Source organism: Antechinus flavipes, chromosome 4 (genome assembly GCF_016432865.1).
Source record: "Antechinus flavipes isolate AdamAnt ecotype Samford, QLD, Australia chromosome 4, AdamAnt_v2, whole genome shotgun sequence".
NCBI lineage: Eukaryota > Metazoa > Chordata > Mammalia > Dasyuromorphia > Dasyuridae > Antechinus > Antechinus flavipes.
Window position 1 is genome coordinate 331,114,915 of NC_067401.1, and position 13,132 is coordinate 331,128,046.

Below are 13,132 nucleotides of genomic sequence, written 5' to 3' on the forward strand. Positions count from 1 at the left end.
TGACATTTCAGTTGCCTCATTTGTAAAATGATCTGGAGAAGGCAAAGGCAAAATACTCCAGTATCTTTGCCAACATTTGCCAGTATCTTTTGCCCCAAAGGGGTCATAAACAGTCAGATATGACTGAAAAACCTGGACAACAACAAACTGTGTGTTCCAGGTATTGAACCAAGTGTTGTTGATAACAAAGAAAAGTAAAAGACAACCCCTTGCTCTTGAGAGCAAGAAGACCGAAAAGATAGAAGAGAGTCAGGTTCTGAAGTGTTTTGAATGCCAAACAAAGGATTTCATATTTGATCCAGGAGGTGATAGAGAGCCACTGGAGTTAACTGAACAGAGATAGGAACAGAAGTAAAATGGCCTGACTTGTACTTAAGGAAGGTTAAGTGGAAGATGGACTGGAACGGGGAGATAACCAAAAAGCTATTGCAATAATTCAAGTGTGAGACGATGATAGCCTGCACCAAGTGGCTGGCAGCATCAAAGTTGCAAAGGTGGGATAGATGAGAGATATTACAAAAATAAAATCATGCTGGGTCTGGAAAAGGTGAAATAGGGCAAGACATCATAGATGGCACTCTAGGAATTCAGTCTGGGTAACTGGGAGGATGGTAGTAACACGGACAATAACAGAGAGGTTCAGAAGTAAGGAGGATTAGGAGAAAGATAATGGGTTCAATTTTGGACCTATTAAAATATGCCATTAGCTAACATTATTTTTATTGTGTATTATTTCTGTTGTCCCCAGTGATGTAAAGGCAGAAATAATGTATCACACATTTGTAGTCTCCATAGTCCTAAGCTTGTAGGAGCACCCAATAAATACTTGCTAATTGGCTTTATATTAGATTGTGCCCTTTATAAATTATTTTGTATTTATTTTTTTTCATTTATTATTTCCCCCTGAATAGAATATAAGCTCCTTGAGGGAAGGGGCCGTTTCACCTTTGTTTTTGTATCCACAGCATCTAGCAAAGTACCTAGTAATAATAAATCCTTGCTGAATTGAACTGGATTGATAATGAAATAGCAGCACTTTCTGTAGGAGAAAAAACTAGAAATGAAGTAGGGTTCATCAATTAGATAATGAACGATCTTGTGTCTGCATGGACCATGGATTCCATGTCATAGTAATCTGGACTCATTTGTAAAGTTTCCTCCACTACTGGGTCAATTTGCAGTCGGGAAAACAACTGCCTTTGTTGAGCTCCTTGAATTCTTTCTAAACTCTGTTCTTTTGCTTACTCTATTTGAACTGGGGGACTTAATCTGGGGAGCCTGCTTTGCCCCTGGACCACTTCTATTAGAGATTCTTCCTGAGCAGTACGAGTTCGGGGAGCAACTGGAACCGTCTGTTTCTGTGGGACTGTAGAATAGTTGGTTGTTTTTGTAACAGATTCCTGAGCTTCTGATATAGCTTTCAATATTAGATTCTTATTAGCTTGTTTGGATGGTGGGAGTGAAGGTCTTCTTTCAGGTTTTGCTGGCACAGACACACCGCTGGACACACTTCCTATACGTAATCCATATTCTTCCTCTTCTTCTTCCTCTATATATGTCAATATAATAGAATATTATAACACCATAAGAAATAACAAATATAAGGAATTTGAGAACCATGAAAAGATATATTGACTGATGCTGAGTAAAGAATGTAAAACCAATAGAGCAACAAAAACATAACTACATTAATCAACATTAAAAGACATCAGAATTCAGTGCCCTACATGATTTTACATGTATAAATGATATCATATTGCTTGCCTTCTCAATGGGTAGGGAAGGGAGTGGAGGGACAAAGAATTTAGAACTCAAAAATGTTTTTTTAAGAATGTTAAAATAATTTTTAAAAAAAATCTGAATTCAGAATAAATGCATGGCAAATCTTGGTTCCAACAGTATACTTCCCTCTGTAGAGAAGTGGTAAATTCCATGTGTTGAATGTGACACACATTGTGAGATGTGGGACATTGTGTTAGATTATTTTGCTTTATTATTTTCCTTTTTTATATAAAGAAGGGTTCTATATCAAAGAGGGGAGAAAATATTAGAAAGTGATAACATCTCGAAAACAAAAAAGCAGCAAGGGCAACATTAGAAAGTGATAGCTTGAAAACAAAAAAGCAGCAATAACAGAAGTTTGAAAATATATTACAAAAGGCAATGTCCCTCATGAAGTTTATCTTCTAAGGTAACATGACAGCACACATTTATGATATACAGCACACACAAAAATATGTGAATTAATCATTAGTGGTGTAGCTACAATCTGAAGGACTCACCAAAACAACCACTACATACAAAATGTAATAAGCTTATCTTCTAACATGGCAGGAAAGAAAGCTAAAATGGAAGTATGTTCTCACTGCCTTTTCAGATTGCCTTTTCTAAAAAGGCAGTCCTTTCCCCTGAATACTGACACATGCCAGTACATTAGAGATGCTTTGCCAATAACACTCATAGAGGCTCTCCATCTTAATTAAACCCCCTCTAGTGGATATTCTGGGTCCTCAAAAGAAAGCTCCTATGGATGATTGTGATTACATTAAATTAAAAAGATTTTGTACAAACAAAACCAATGCGCAACCTAGATTAGAAGGAAAGCAGAAATCTGGGAAACAATTTTGACAGCCAGTGTTTCTGATAAGTGCCTCACTTCTAAAATATACACAAAACTAAATCAAATTTATAAGAATATAAGTCATTCCACAATTGATAAATGGTCAAAGGTAGTTTTCAAATGAAGAAATGAAAGCAAGCTATATAGTCATATGAAAAAATGCTCTAAGTCACTGTTGATTAGAGAAATGCAAATTAAAACAACTCTGAGGCATTACCTTACATCAATCAAATTGATTAATATAACAGAAAAGGAAAATGATAAATTTTGGAGGGGATATGGGAAAATTGGAACACTGATGCATTGTTGGTCGAGTTGTGAACCGATACAATCATTCTGGAAAGCAATTTGGAAATATGCTCACAGGGTTATCAAACTATGCATGCTTTTTGATCCAGCAATGCTACTACTAGGTCTCTATCCCAAAGCGATCATAACAAAGGGAAAAGAACCCACATGTAGAAAAATATTTATAGCAGCTCTTTTTGTGGTGGCAAAGAAGTGAAAATTGAGGGGATGTCTATTAATTGAGGAATGGCTGGATAAATGGTGTTATAAGAATATAACAGAACACTATTGTGCTATAAGAAACGATGAGCAGGCAGATTTCAGAAAAACCTATAAAGACTTACATGAACTTAACTGAGTGAAGTGAACAGAACCAGGAGAACATTGTACACAGTAACAGCAACACCAAAAGATTATCAATTATAGTAGATTTAGGTCTTCTCAGTAATATAAGGATCTAAGACAGTTCCAAAAGACTCATGATAGAAAATGCTATCTATACCCAAGAAAGGACTAAGAAGTCTGAATGCAGATTGAAGTATACTATTGTCACTCTTTTGTTGTTTTTTTCTTTCTGTTCTGATTCTTCTTCTACAACATGACTATTATGGGAATATGTTTAACATGATTGAACATATATAATCTAAGTTAGATTCCTTGCTGTCTTAGAAAGGGGAAAGGAAAAATAGGAAGGAAGAAAAATATGGAACTCAAAATCTTACAAAAATGAATGTTGAAAATTATCTTTACATATAATTGGAAAATAAAATATTATTAAGTATAAAAAAGGAAAAAAGGAAGAAAACTACTACACCAATGTTATCCACTTAAATTTAGTTCAGCATTGCCGCCACCCTCCCCCCAACTCTGCAACAGCCAGTGATATCTTACCTGATGAGCTTATATTTGGAAATGAACCCTTTTGCACAGCCTTGCTGCAAGCACTTGTAAGGACGTTCCCCTGTGTGGGAGTAAGTGTGGATAGTGAATTTTTCCAGGGTAAGGAGTATCTTCCCACATAATTGGCAAGGATAAGTTGCCATGGACTTTGCTTCTCACCCCTTCGTCTTCAGTCTGGCTGCTGGGTTGTTGTCCCATTTAGGCACAAGTGGAAGAACAGTACTGTATACACTAACTAAATCGCAGGAGCTACACAAGCTTGAGGCCAAAAGAGATGGCACCAAGGTTCTAGGCAAATAATTTTTGCCTAGGTTTGTACCTCTGTTTCTTTTGCTTTGCTTTTTTAGTCTTCCAAGTCCCAGCTTCTTAGGCAATCTCTAGCTGAGAGCTGATAATCTGTGTTTATTGAGGCACAGGTGAGATTCCCGTGGTGTGAAGTTGTCAAACTCATCACTACAGTTGGACCATTTCCAAGTCGCCAGATTTTATCTGTAGAGAAAATAGAAACAGTTCCTTTACATTAGCTACTTCAAAAAAAAATTTCTCCATCAGCTATGATCAAATACCTAGAAAGAAAAGTGAAACGATGGGTTATAAAAACCCTTTCCAATATTCTTCCATTGGAGGGTCATTCCACATTCTGACTTTTACCAAAAAAGCTACAAGCAGATTTCTCAGGGTCAAAAAGATGGCTGAGACAAAAAGCTCAGATTCTTTTTTGAAAATTATAATTTTTCCTATAAATATGGCTCTATACACAAAGAACTTTGCTTTCAGTTCAGCATTCAGCTCAGTAGCATGGATTAAAGAGAGAAAAGAGGCAAAAAAAAAAAAAAAGAAAGAAAAGAAACCCAACAACCCATCACTACCACCATCCACTTTATATGAATTGTTCATTCATAAACAAAATCAGTCCTGCTTATTCAAAAATTGGGATGTGTCCTTCTCCTCATATTGTGATTGCTATATAAACTGTTTAGCACACCTGTTTAAATTTCCATAAGACACTGGGATAAGAGTACATTTGTATTCACCTCATCTTATTTGGTTACATGATTACTGTGCAGTAAGACTGGTAAAAGCAATATTTTATCTGAGTATAACTATTCTTTACATATTGGATTGCAATGAATTGGCAATTTGTGAAGATGAATATTATTAGAATAAAAACAAATGACCTACAGATTGGCTAAGGCTGATTATGGGCTTGTAGGTGCCATCCTCATAGAGACAATTTACAATTGCATCATTGGAATTTATATAGAAGCATTAGTGTTTGCAAAATACATATATGATCTCATTTGAGCCTAGATAGAGCTAGGTTCTATTGTTGTTTTATAGAAAAGCAAACTGAGGCTGAGAGATATTAGGTCACACCTTTAACTCAAATAGGAAATGTCCATGGTGAAATCTGAACCCAAGTTTTCCTCACTCTAACCAAGCCTGGCAGTCTCTCTGCATTCCTGTCCATTAGGAATACAATCATCAGGTTAATTTTGAAGGTTTAGTTTAATACCTCAGTCTTTCCTCCTTCCTCAACTCCTGATTCATATTAGGGGCCTTCAACATATAAAGTGATTATCCCTCAATTTATTATTATAGTTCCTCATATTCCCTTATAGTTCCTCAATTTATTCATTTCACAGGACTTGTTCCTCACTCAACCATAACCATACACAAAGATGATCATTATTTTATCATCTCTCGCAAATATACCATCTCTATGTTCTGAAATTCCTTTATCTGAGCACAATATACTATCATTCTATCCTTTCCCTCTCCACATCAAATCATGCTTTTTATTCATACATCTCTAACTGCCTTTTCAGACATCTCAAACTAGATGTCCAGTAGACATCTTAAATTAAACATGTCCAAAACCAAGCTCATTACTTTCACCCTAAACCCTCTTCTCCCACTATTACTATAGAGGGATCACTAATCTCCCAGCCCTTTAGGCTCTTAGCTAGAAGTCATCCTCAATTCCTATCTCCTTCCCCTCACATCCAATCTGTTGCTGCAGTCTGTTAATTTTATCTATGCAATATTTCTTCTGTACCCATTCTGTACTCTGGAATTCTGGCATACATAAAGAGTTTAATAAATGTTTATTGACTGACAGCTCTGCTATCATGTCACATCCATTTAAAAAACTCCATTAATTCCTCATTGTCTTACAGTCTCCTCAGATTGCCTATTATGAAATATCTACATAGATATATATATCATAGATCCAGTTAACTGATGAAAATATATTTTCCTCCTTCTACCCTACACAAAATTTTTAGTCTAGTCATATTCATCTGCTCATTGTCCTACTATATATATATGTGTATATATATATCCATACATATATATGGAGTCACAGAATTGTAGAACTAGAAGAGACATTCAAGATGACTTGGTTCAACCATGCCACAATTTATAACCTGTTACAGGTCCCCTAAATCTTATTCTAGGGCTCCTTGCAAGATAAACACATTACCTTCACTAGCTCATTCTGGTCTCATAGCTTTGCTTACAATATTCCCTTTGCTTAGAATGCCTTTCTTCCTTTACTTATTTGAACGTTTCCTATTCTTTCAAGAACTGTCTTATACTCTTTTTCATTATCCTTCTTTTTTTCGGTCTTCTTGATTCAAATAGTATTGAAATGGAAAAATGACTAATATGGAAACACTTTACACGATTGTTGTTTACTAAATCAGGTAGAAGGGATGGAGTGATAAAATTTGGAACTCAAGAAAAACTTTTTTAAAATATTAAAGACTGTTTTAACATGTAACTGGAAGAAAATAAATATTATTTTAATTTTTTTTTCTTTTTCCTCTCCCAAAAAAAGAGATGTCTTAAGTTCTACTTTCTTCACAAATCTTCCCCTCATCATCACAGATTACTGTGATCCCTCTTTTTTTGGAACACAAAAGTACAACCTTAAAGTGCTGAATAAATGTAAATTATTAGCAATAGTAGTATATGAATGACTCATAATCTATGTCGCTCAGCTGACACCTACCTGCAGGTGGCATATTGTCAGCTATGTTTTTCTATAAAAACTTCATCTCTATACTTAACTATAAGCTACCTGAGGTCAAGGAATGCATTTTATACATAACATAACGCCCCAAAGGCATCCGATATATCAGTATACTGAATAGAAAATTGATCTACAAATTAGAAAAATTTGGATTAAAGTCCCATCCCTGACACATACTAGCTATGTGTTCCTAGAAAAGGAACTAAACCTGTCAGTGCTCCCATGAAACTCTCTAATCTTACCATTTGAAGAACAAGTATTCATCTGCATTGGTAAAAAGCTGTTTCCTCATATGGAATTTCCCAGACCAATAAAACCATAGGTTTGGGTCAAAAAAATTTCATAGCCTCTAATACAGTAAGCTTACACAATAAATAAATGATTGGTTGTCATCTGGGTAAGTGAAAATCCATGGAAAGAAAAGTAAGATTAATTATGACTATTCCGTGAAACACTAGAACAAAAGAATGAAATTCCAACTGATTCACAAAACTGGCAACTTCACTATAAAAGGACATTAACAGAACATATATCCTTACAGGTTAGTGTAATTAAAGAGAATTAATACTAGAGTATATCTCAAAAAGCAATATCTGAAAAAAAAAATCTTTGTTTGTATTGGAGAGAAAAACTTTCCTTATTTAAGAAGAAATAATGTAAATTTCTAAAGGAGTTGGTGCTGCTCAGTAGCAACCTTAGCTATATAGAATCCTTGGCCAATTAGTTGTTCTGGGAACCTAATAACCAGAAGTCAATCCTTTTAAATGCCCAGATGTCTACATTTTAACAAGCTGAATCTTATCTTGATAGCTTGAGATAGTCATCATTAGCATTAATCATTGTGAAGCACCTCAGTAATAGTGAAAGATGGAGTATTTTACAAGCCATTCTTCAATTGTCAAAGGACATGAACAGATAATTTTCAGATGAAGACATTAAAGCCATTTCTAGTCATCTGAAAAAAAGTTTCTAAATCACTATTGATTACAGAAATACAAATAAAGACAACTCTGAGGTACACTCCAAGGTGTGAAGTCATACCTCTCAAATTGGCTATGATGACAAGAAAAAATAATGATAAATATTGGAGGAGATATGAGAAAACTGAGAGACTAATACATTGTTGGTGGAGTTGTGAACTAATCCAACCCTTCTGGAGGACAATTTAGAACTATGTCTAAAGTTAGGCTATCAAATTGTACATACTCTTTGATCTAGTAGTATTTCTACTGGGTCTATATTCCAAAAAGATCATAAAGGAGGGAAAGGGACTCACACATACAAAAATGTTTGTAGCAGCCCTTTTTGTGGTGGCAAGAAACTGGAAACTGAGTTAAACATCAGTTAGAGAATGACTAAACAAGTTATGGTATATGAATGTAAAGAAATATTATTATGTAAGAAAAGATCTTTCAGAAAGACCTGGAGAGACTTACACGAACTGATGCTGAGTGAAGTGCATAGAACCAAGAGAACATTGCACACACCACAACAAGATTATGTGATGATCAACTGTGATCAGTATGGCTCTTTTCAAAAATATGGTAATTCAGGCCAATTCCAATAAACTTGTGATGGAGAAAGCCATCTGCATCTAAAGAGAGTGCTATGGAGACTAAAATAGATCACAACATAGTATTTTCACCTTTTGGTTATTATTGTTTTGCTTGCTTTTTTTTTCTTTCTCATTTTTTTTCTTTTTGATCTAATTTTTCTTGTTCAGCATGATAAATGTGGAAATAGGTTTAGAAAAACTGCACATGTTTAACCTATATTGGATTACTTGCTGTTCAGAGGAGTGGAGAGATGAAGAAGGAGGGAGAAAAGTATGAAACACAGGGCTTTGCAAGGGTGAATATTGAAAATTATCTTTGGATGTATTTTGAAAAATATAAAGCTTAATGGCAAAAAAAGACAAAGTATTTTGGATAATTGAAGCCCTCCTACCTCACACCTCTCCCCACCCCAACCACTAATATAAGGAGTATGATACAGGTTTCTTAATCTTTTATGCATCATGTACACTTTTGGCAAACCTGTGAAAGCCTATGGAACCTTTCTCAGGATAATGTTTTCAAGTGCATTAGATGAATAACATATCATTAGAATAACAAAGGAATCCAATACAGTGAAATACATACATATATATATATACACACACACACACACAAATATATACATTTTTCAAATATATATTTTAATGTGATATAATTATATCATTTAGTAATTAATGTATATATTAATTTTAAAGATTTTTATTTTCAAACTATATGCATAGTTTTCAACATTCACCCTTGCAAAAACTTGTGTTCCAAATTTTTTTTCTCCCTCTCCCCTCCCCTAGAGGGCAAACAATACATGTTAAATGTACAATTCTTCTATATACATTTCCATAAATGTGTACAGAAAAATAATTTTAAAAATGAGAAAGAAAACAAAATGCAAGCAAATAACAATAAAAAAGTGAAAATATTATGTTGTGATTCACCCTCTATCCCCACAGTCCTCTCTCTGGGTGCAGATGGCTCTCTCTCCATCACAAGACCATTGGAACTGGTCTGAATCACTTCGCTATTGAAAAGAACCACATCCATCAAAATTGATCGTTGTATGATCTTGTTGTTTTAATGTATAATGTTCTTTTGATTCTACTTGCTTTAGTTAGCCTTAGTCCATGTAAGTCTCTCCAGGTCTTTCTGAAATCATCCCGCTGATTGTTTTTTATAGAACAATACATATATATGTATATGAAAACAAGTTCATGTACCTCAAGTTAAGAACAACTTGTTATAGAGAAATGAGCATTGGTCGTAGTCCTGATATTCCCTAGGTACACGCCCATGGACAGGCCACAAAGTCTCTTAGTCATAGTTTCCTCATATGTAAATCTGAGATAATAACAACATTTACTTCACAATTAAATAATGTATTCAAAACTTTTCGCAAACTGTAAAGTGCTCTATAAATATAAGCTTCTATTATTAATAAAAGTTTCCTCACTAGCAAAATGGACAGGATATTTGCACTCCCTACCTCACAGGTTTGCTATGAGGAAAGTACACTGTAAACTAAAGCTGCTTTCACTGGTTAGAGTGCTGTACAAATATGAATTGCTATTATTACCTAGTTGATATATCTTCAGTGTGACATACTTAACCCCTTCAAGGACTCTGATAGGAAACACAGTTATGCCTTTTCACCTTCTCTCCTATTCTGAACCCAGCTACACTGGAAAGTCGATATATCTTCATGGGTTACAGTATTTGTACATTTCCTTCCCCCCTTCATAATCTCTGTCCCCATAGATTGCAAAACTGTTCTACTCTCTCTTCATGAATGTCTCTATTGTCTACTCTCAGAATATTTACTTTTCGATGCTTTCTTATTTCTTTCCTCCACTATTCTTTCCTAGTTCTTCTGTTTTCTGTTGTTTCTTCATGGCTCTCAGTTTTTCTTTGAATGTTAGCTTTTAAAACACATTGCTAATACGTCATAGTTCCTTTTCTTTTCATAGAAAATTATGGTTATAATTAGTAGGTCATGTGTTTTTTTTCCAGTTAATTGTTGCTCAGGAGCAATAGCCCCTCAAATCCAGTCTAAAACACTTCCCAGCTATGTGAACTTGGGAAAATCACTTAATTGTGCTTGCCTCAATTTCCTCATCTGTAAAATAAGCTGGAGAAGGAAATGGCAAACTATTCTAGAATCTATGTCAAGAAAACCTCAAATGGGGTCACAAAGAATTGGACATGATTGAAAAACAACTGAACATTATTTAAACTAATGAATTAACATACAGAACATAAAGATAATGCAAATATGCTTATCCTTTAAAAATATATATATATAAATGTATTATGGAAGGGGAGTGGATTCTGGGGAAGATAACAGAGTGGGTTGGTTAATTTTAGGTTCTCCAGACTTCCCCCAGAAACAGAACAAATTTGTACTTCCAGGCGAACATAGACTGATGAAAAATCAAGAAGCTTGGGGCAGAACAGGGGTCTTCTTGATATAACTAGAGAAGATCCTAAAACAGACTCTAAGTCAAGGATTAACCTCTGTGAAGTGCAAACACCTCCAAGCAAGGTCCACAGAAGCAACAAGTGGGGAGCCCTGGGGCTACTTGGTGTGACAAGAACCCTAGCAGGAACCACAGAAACTTTCACCTCCTGGAGTGTTTGTGGAGTCCAGGTCTGAGTTCAGGAAGACTGAGGGAACCTTAGCTGTTAGGAATACTAAGCCCAGCTATGCTACAGAGATGTGGCCCTGGACAAGAAGGAACCAGTGCACCTGTGAGTACAGAGGGCAGTAGGGCAGGGACACCGGCACTTACTGGAGGGGGAGAGCTCTTGGTTTAGGGTTCCTGGTCAGAGGGGAGAGCTGAGGCCTCACCTTAGGATTAGAGGTGCTTACACTCTTATTTTAAAAAAAAACTAGCAAAGAAAGAAAAATTCTACCACAGAAACATACTATGGGAATAGAGAAAACCAGGGTTCATCTTCAGAGGAGACACTGAAGTAAAAAAAGCTTCTACCCTAAAGAGCAATGTGGAATGGCTCCCTGCCCAGAAAGAATTTGTACAAAAACTTAAAAAAGAATTTAAAAATCAAAAGAGAAACAATGAGGAAAAACTAAAAAATAAAATTAAAAATCATCCAAGAAAAACAAGAAGATTGTGAAAAAAAAAAAACAACTAGAAAAGGGATACAGAGTCTCAAAGACAAAAATAACTCTTTGAAAATTAGAATTGTGCAAGGGGAAGCCAGTGAAAGTATGAGAGACCAAGAAATAACAAAAGACATTATAAAGAATGAAAAAATAGAACAGAATGTGAAACATAGGAAAAAAGATAGAGTTGGATAACAGTTCAAGAAGAGAAAATATAAGAATAATTGGACTGCCTAAAAGTGGTGATCAAAAATAAAATCTTGATACAATAATGCAAAAAACAATACAAGAAAATTGTCCTTGAATGATAGAACATGAGGGGAAAATAGAAATAGAAAAAAATCCACCCATCATTACCTCAACAAAATCCTTTGTGAAAAACACATTGAAACATTATTGCCAAATTTCAAAAACTCCAGATCAAAAACAAAATTTTGCAAGAAACAAGGAAAAAAAATTCAAATATGCTGGTGCTTCAATCGGAATTGTGTAGGACTTAGTAATCACAATAAATGACTGTAGAACCTGGAATCATACCTACAATCAATCAAAAGAACTAGGCCTGCAGCCAAAAATATCACATCGAGCAAAATTATCTATAATATTGATTGAGGAAAAAATGGACATTTAACAAACTTGCAGATTTTCAGGACTTTCTATCAATCGAACCTGAAGTTAATAGAAAATTTAACATATGAGCCAATATCAAAGATCAATTTCAAGGAACTCAACATGGACAGATTGTTTTATGTTTTTCTTTACGTGGGAAATGAATACTGTATGTTTAAGACTGACAAAAAGGCAGCTCAAAAGAAAGACTGAGGCAGAGATAAGGTAAAAATAGTAATTATGTTATACAAATGAGGTGCAGAGGAAGAATAGACATAGAGGCATTAGAGGAAGGAAGAGGGCTCATGGTTTTGAAAACCTACTCTCATTGGGAATGGATTAAATAGGCAACACTACATAAATACCATGAAGAGTATAGCATCCTCCAAAATCTATAAAGAAATGGGGGGGGAGCAGACTAGGAAGCAAAGGGTGTGGAAAGAAGACAAATGAGGTATCCATGGATGAGAGGAAGTTAAGTAATAGCAAGGCAAGTTAGAAGCAGAATTAAAGCAGGACTAGGAAAGATAGAGGTGTGTATGTGTATCTACATATGTATGTATAAATTTACCTTTTCTTAACTAGAGCCTGCTTGGGGATAGGGGTAAGGAATGAAAGAGAAAAAAGAAGAAAGTAAAAAGTTGAGCAGCAAAAAAACAAAAGAACAATTTTTTTGGAAAAGGAAGGAAGTAAAGAAAAGATGGATACCCATGAATATAATTTCTTCTACTAATACATATGCTTTCTTGATCTGATAATTTGTTGTTATATATTTTGAATACTCTCTGATGTTTTTTGCTGGGCACATGACAAAGTTCTCTTTTCTCTTGTATTCCTTTTTTTCTTATTCTGTTTTTTTTAAAATAAATTTTTAAAAAATAGATATTATAGTAATGAAGAAAGTCCCAGTCCCATATCATTTCCTAAAAGTCATAAAGGTGACAAAGTATATGCTGATGATAATGTCCAATGTGCAAATTAAGCATTGTTTAGTCCACATACAAGAG

The 13,132-nt window shown here is 34.8% G+C and overlaps 1 protein-coding gene across 3 annotated transcripts in view; it reads right to left on the reverse strand.

Annotated features, from left to right (window-relative positions):
* Positions 1-13,132, reverse strand: part of PLAGL1 (PLAG1 like zinc finger 1) — a 141,129-nt gene that overhangs the window by 14,265 nt on the left and 113,732 nt on the right. Inside the window, exons 5-6 of one of the 3 annotated variants that reach the window (XM_051997892.1) lie at positions 4,128-4,297; positions 3,800-3,869 (exon numbers count right to left, since the gene is read on the reverse strand). Coding sequence is in view for 1 of the 3 variants with exons in the window: in XM_051997891.1 (XP_051853851.1) it covers positions 3,800-3,951 (152 nt within the window). In the remaining 2 variants the exon portion in view is untranslated. The other 2 variants (XM_051997893.1, XM_051997891.1) reach the window with 2 other exon arrangements.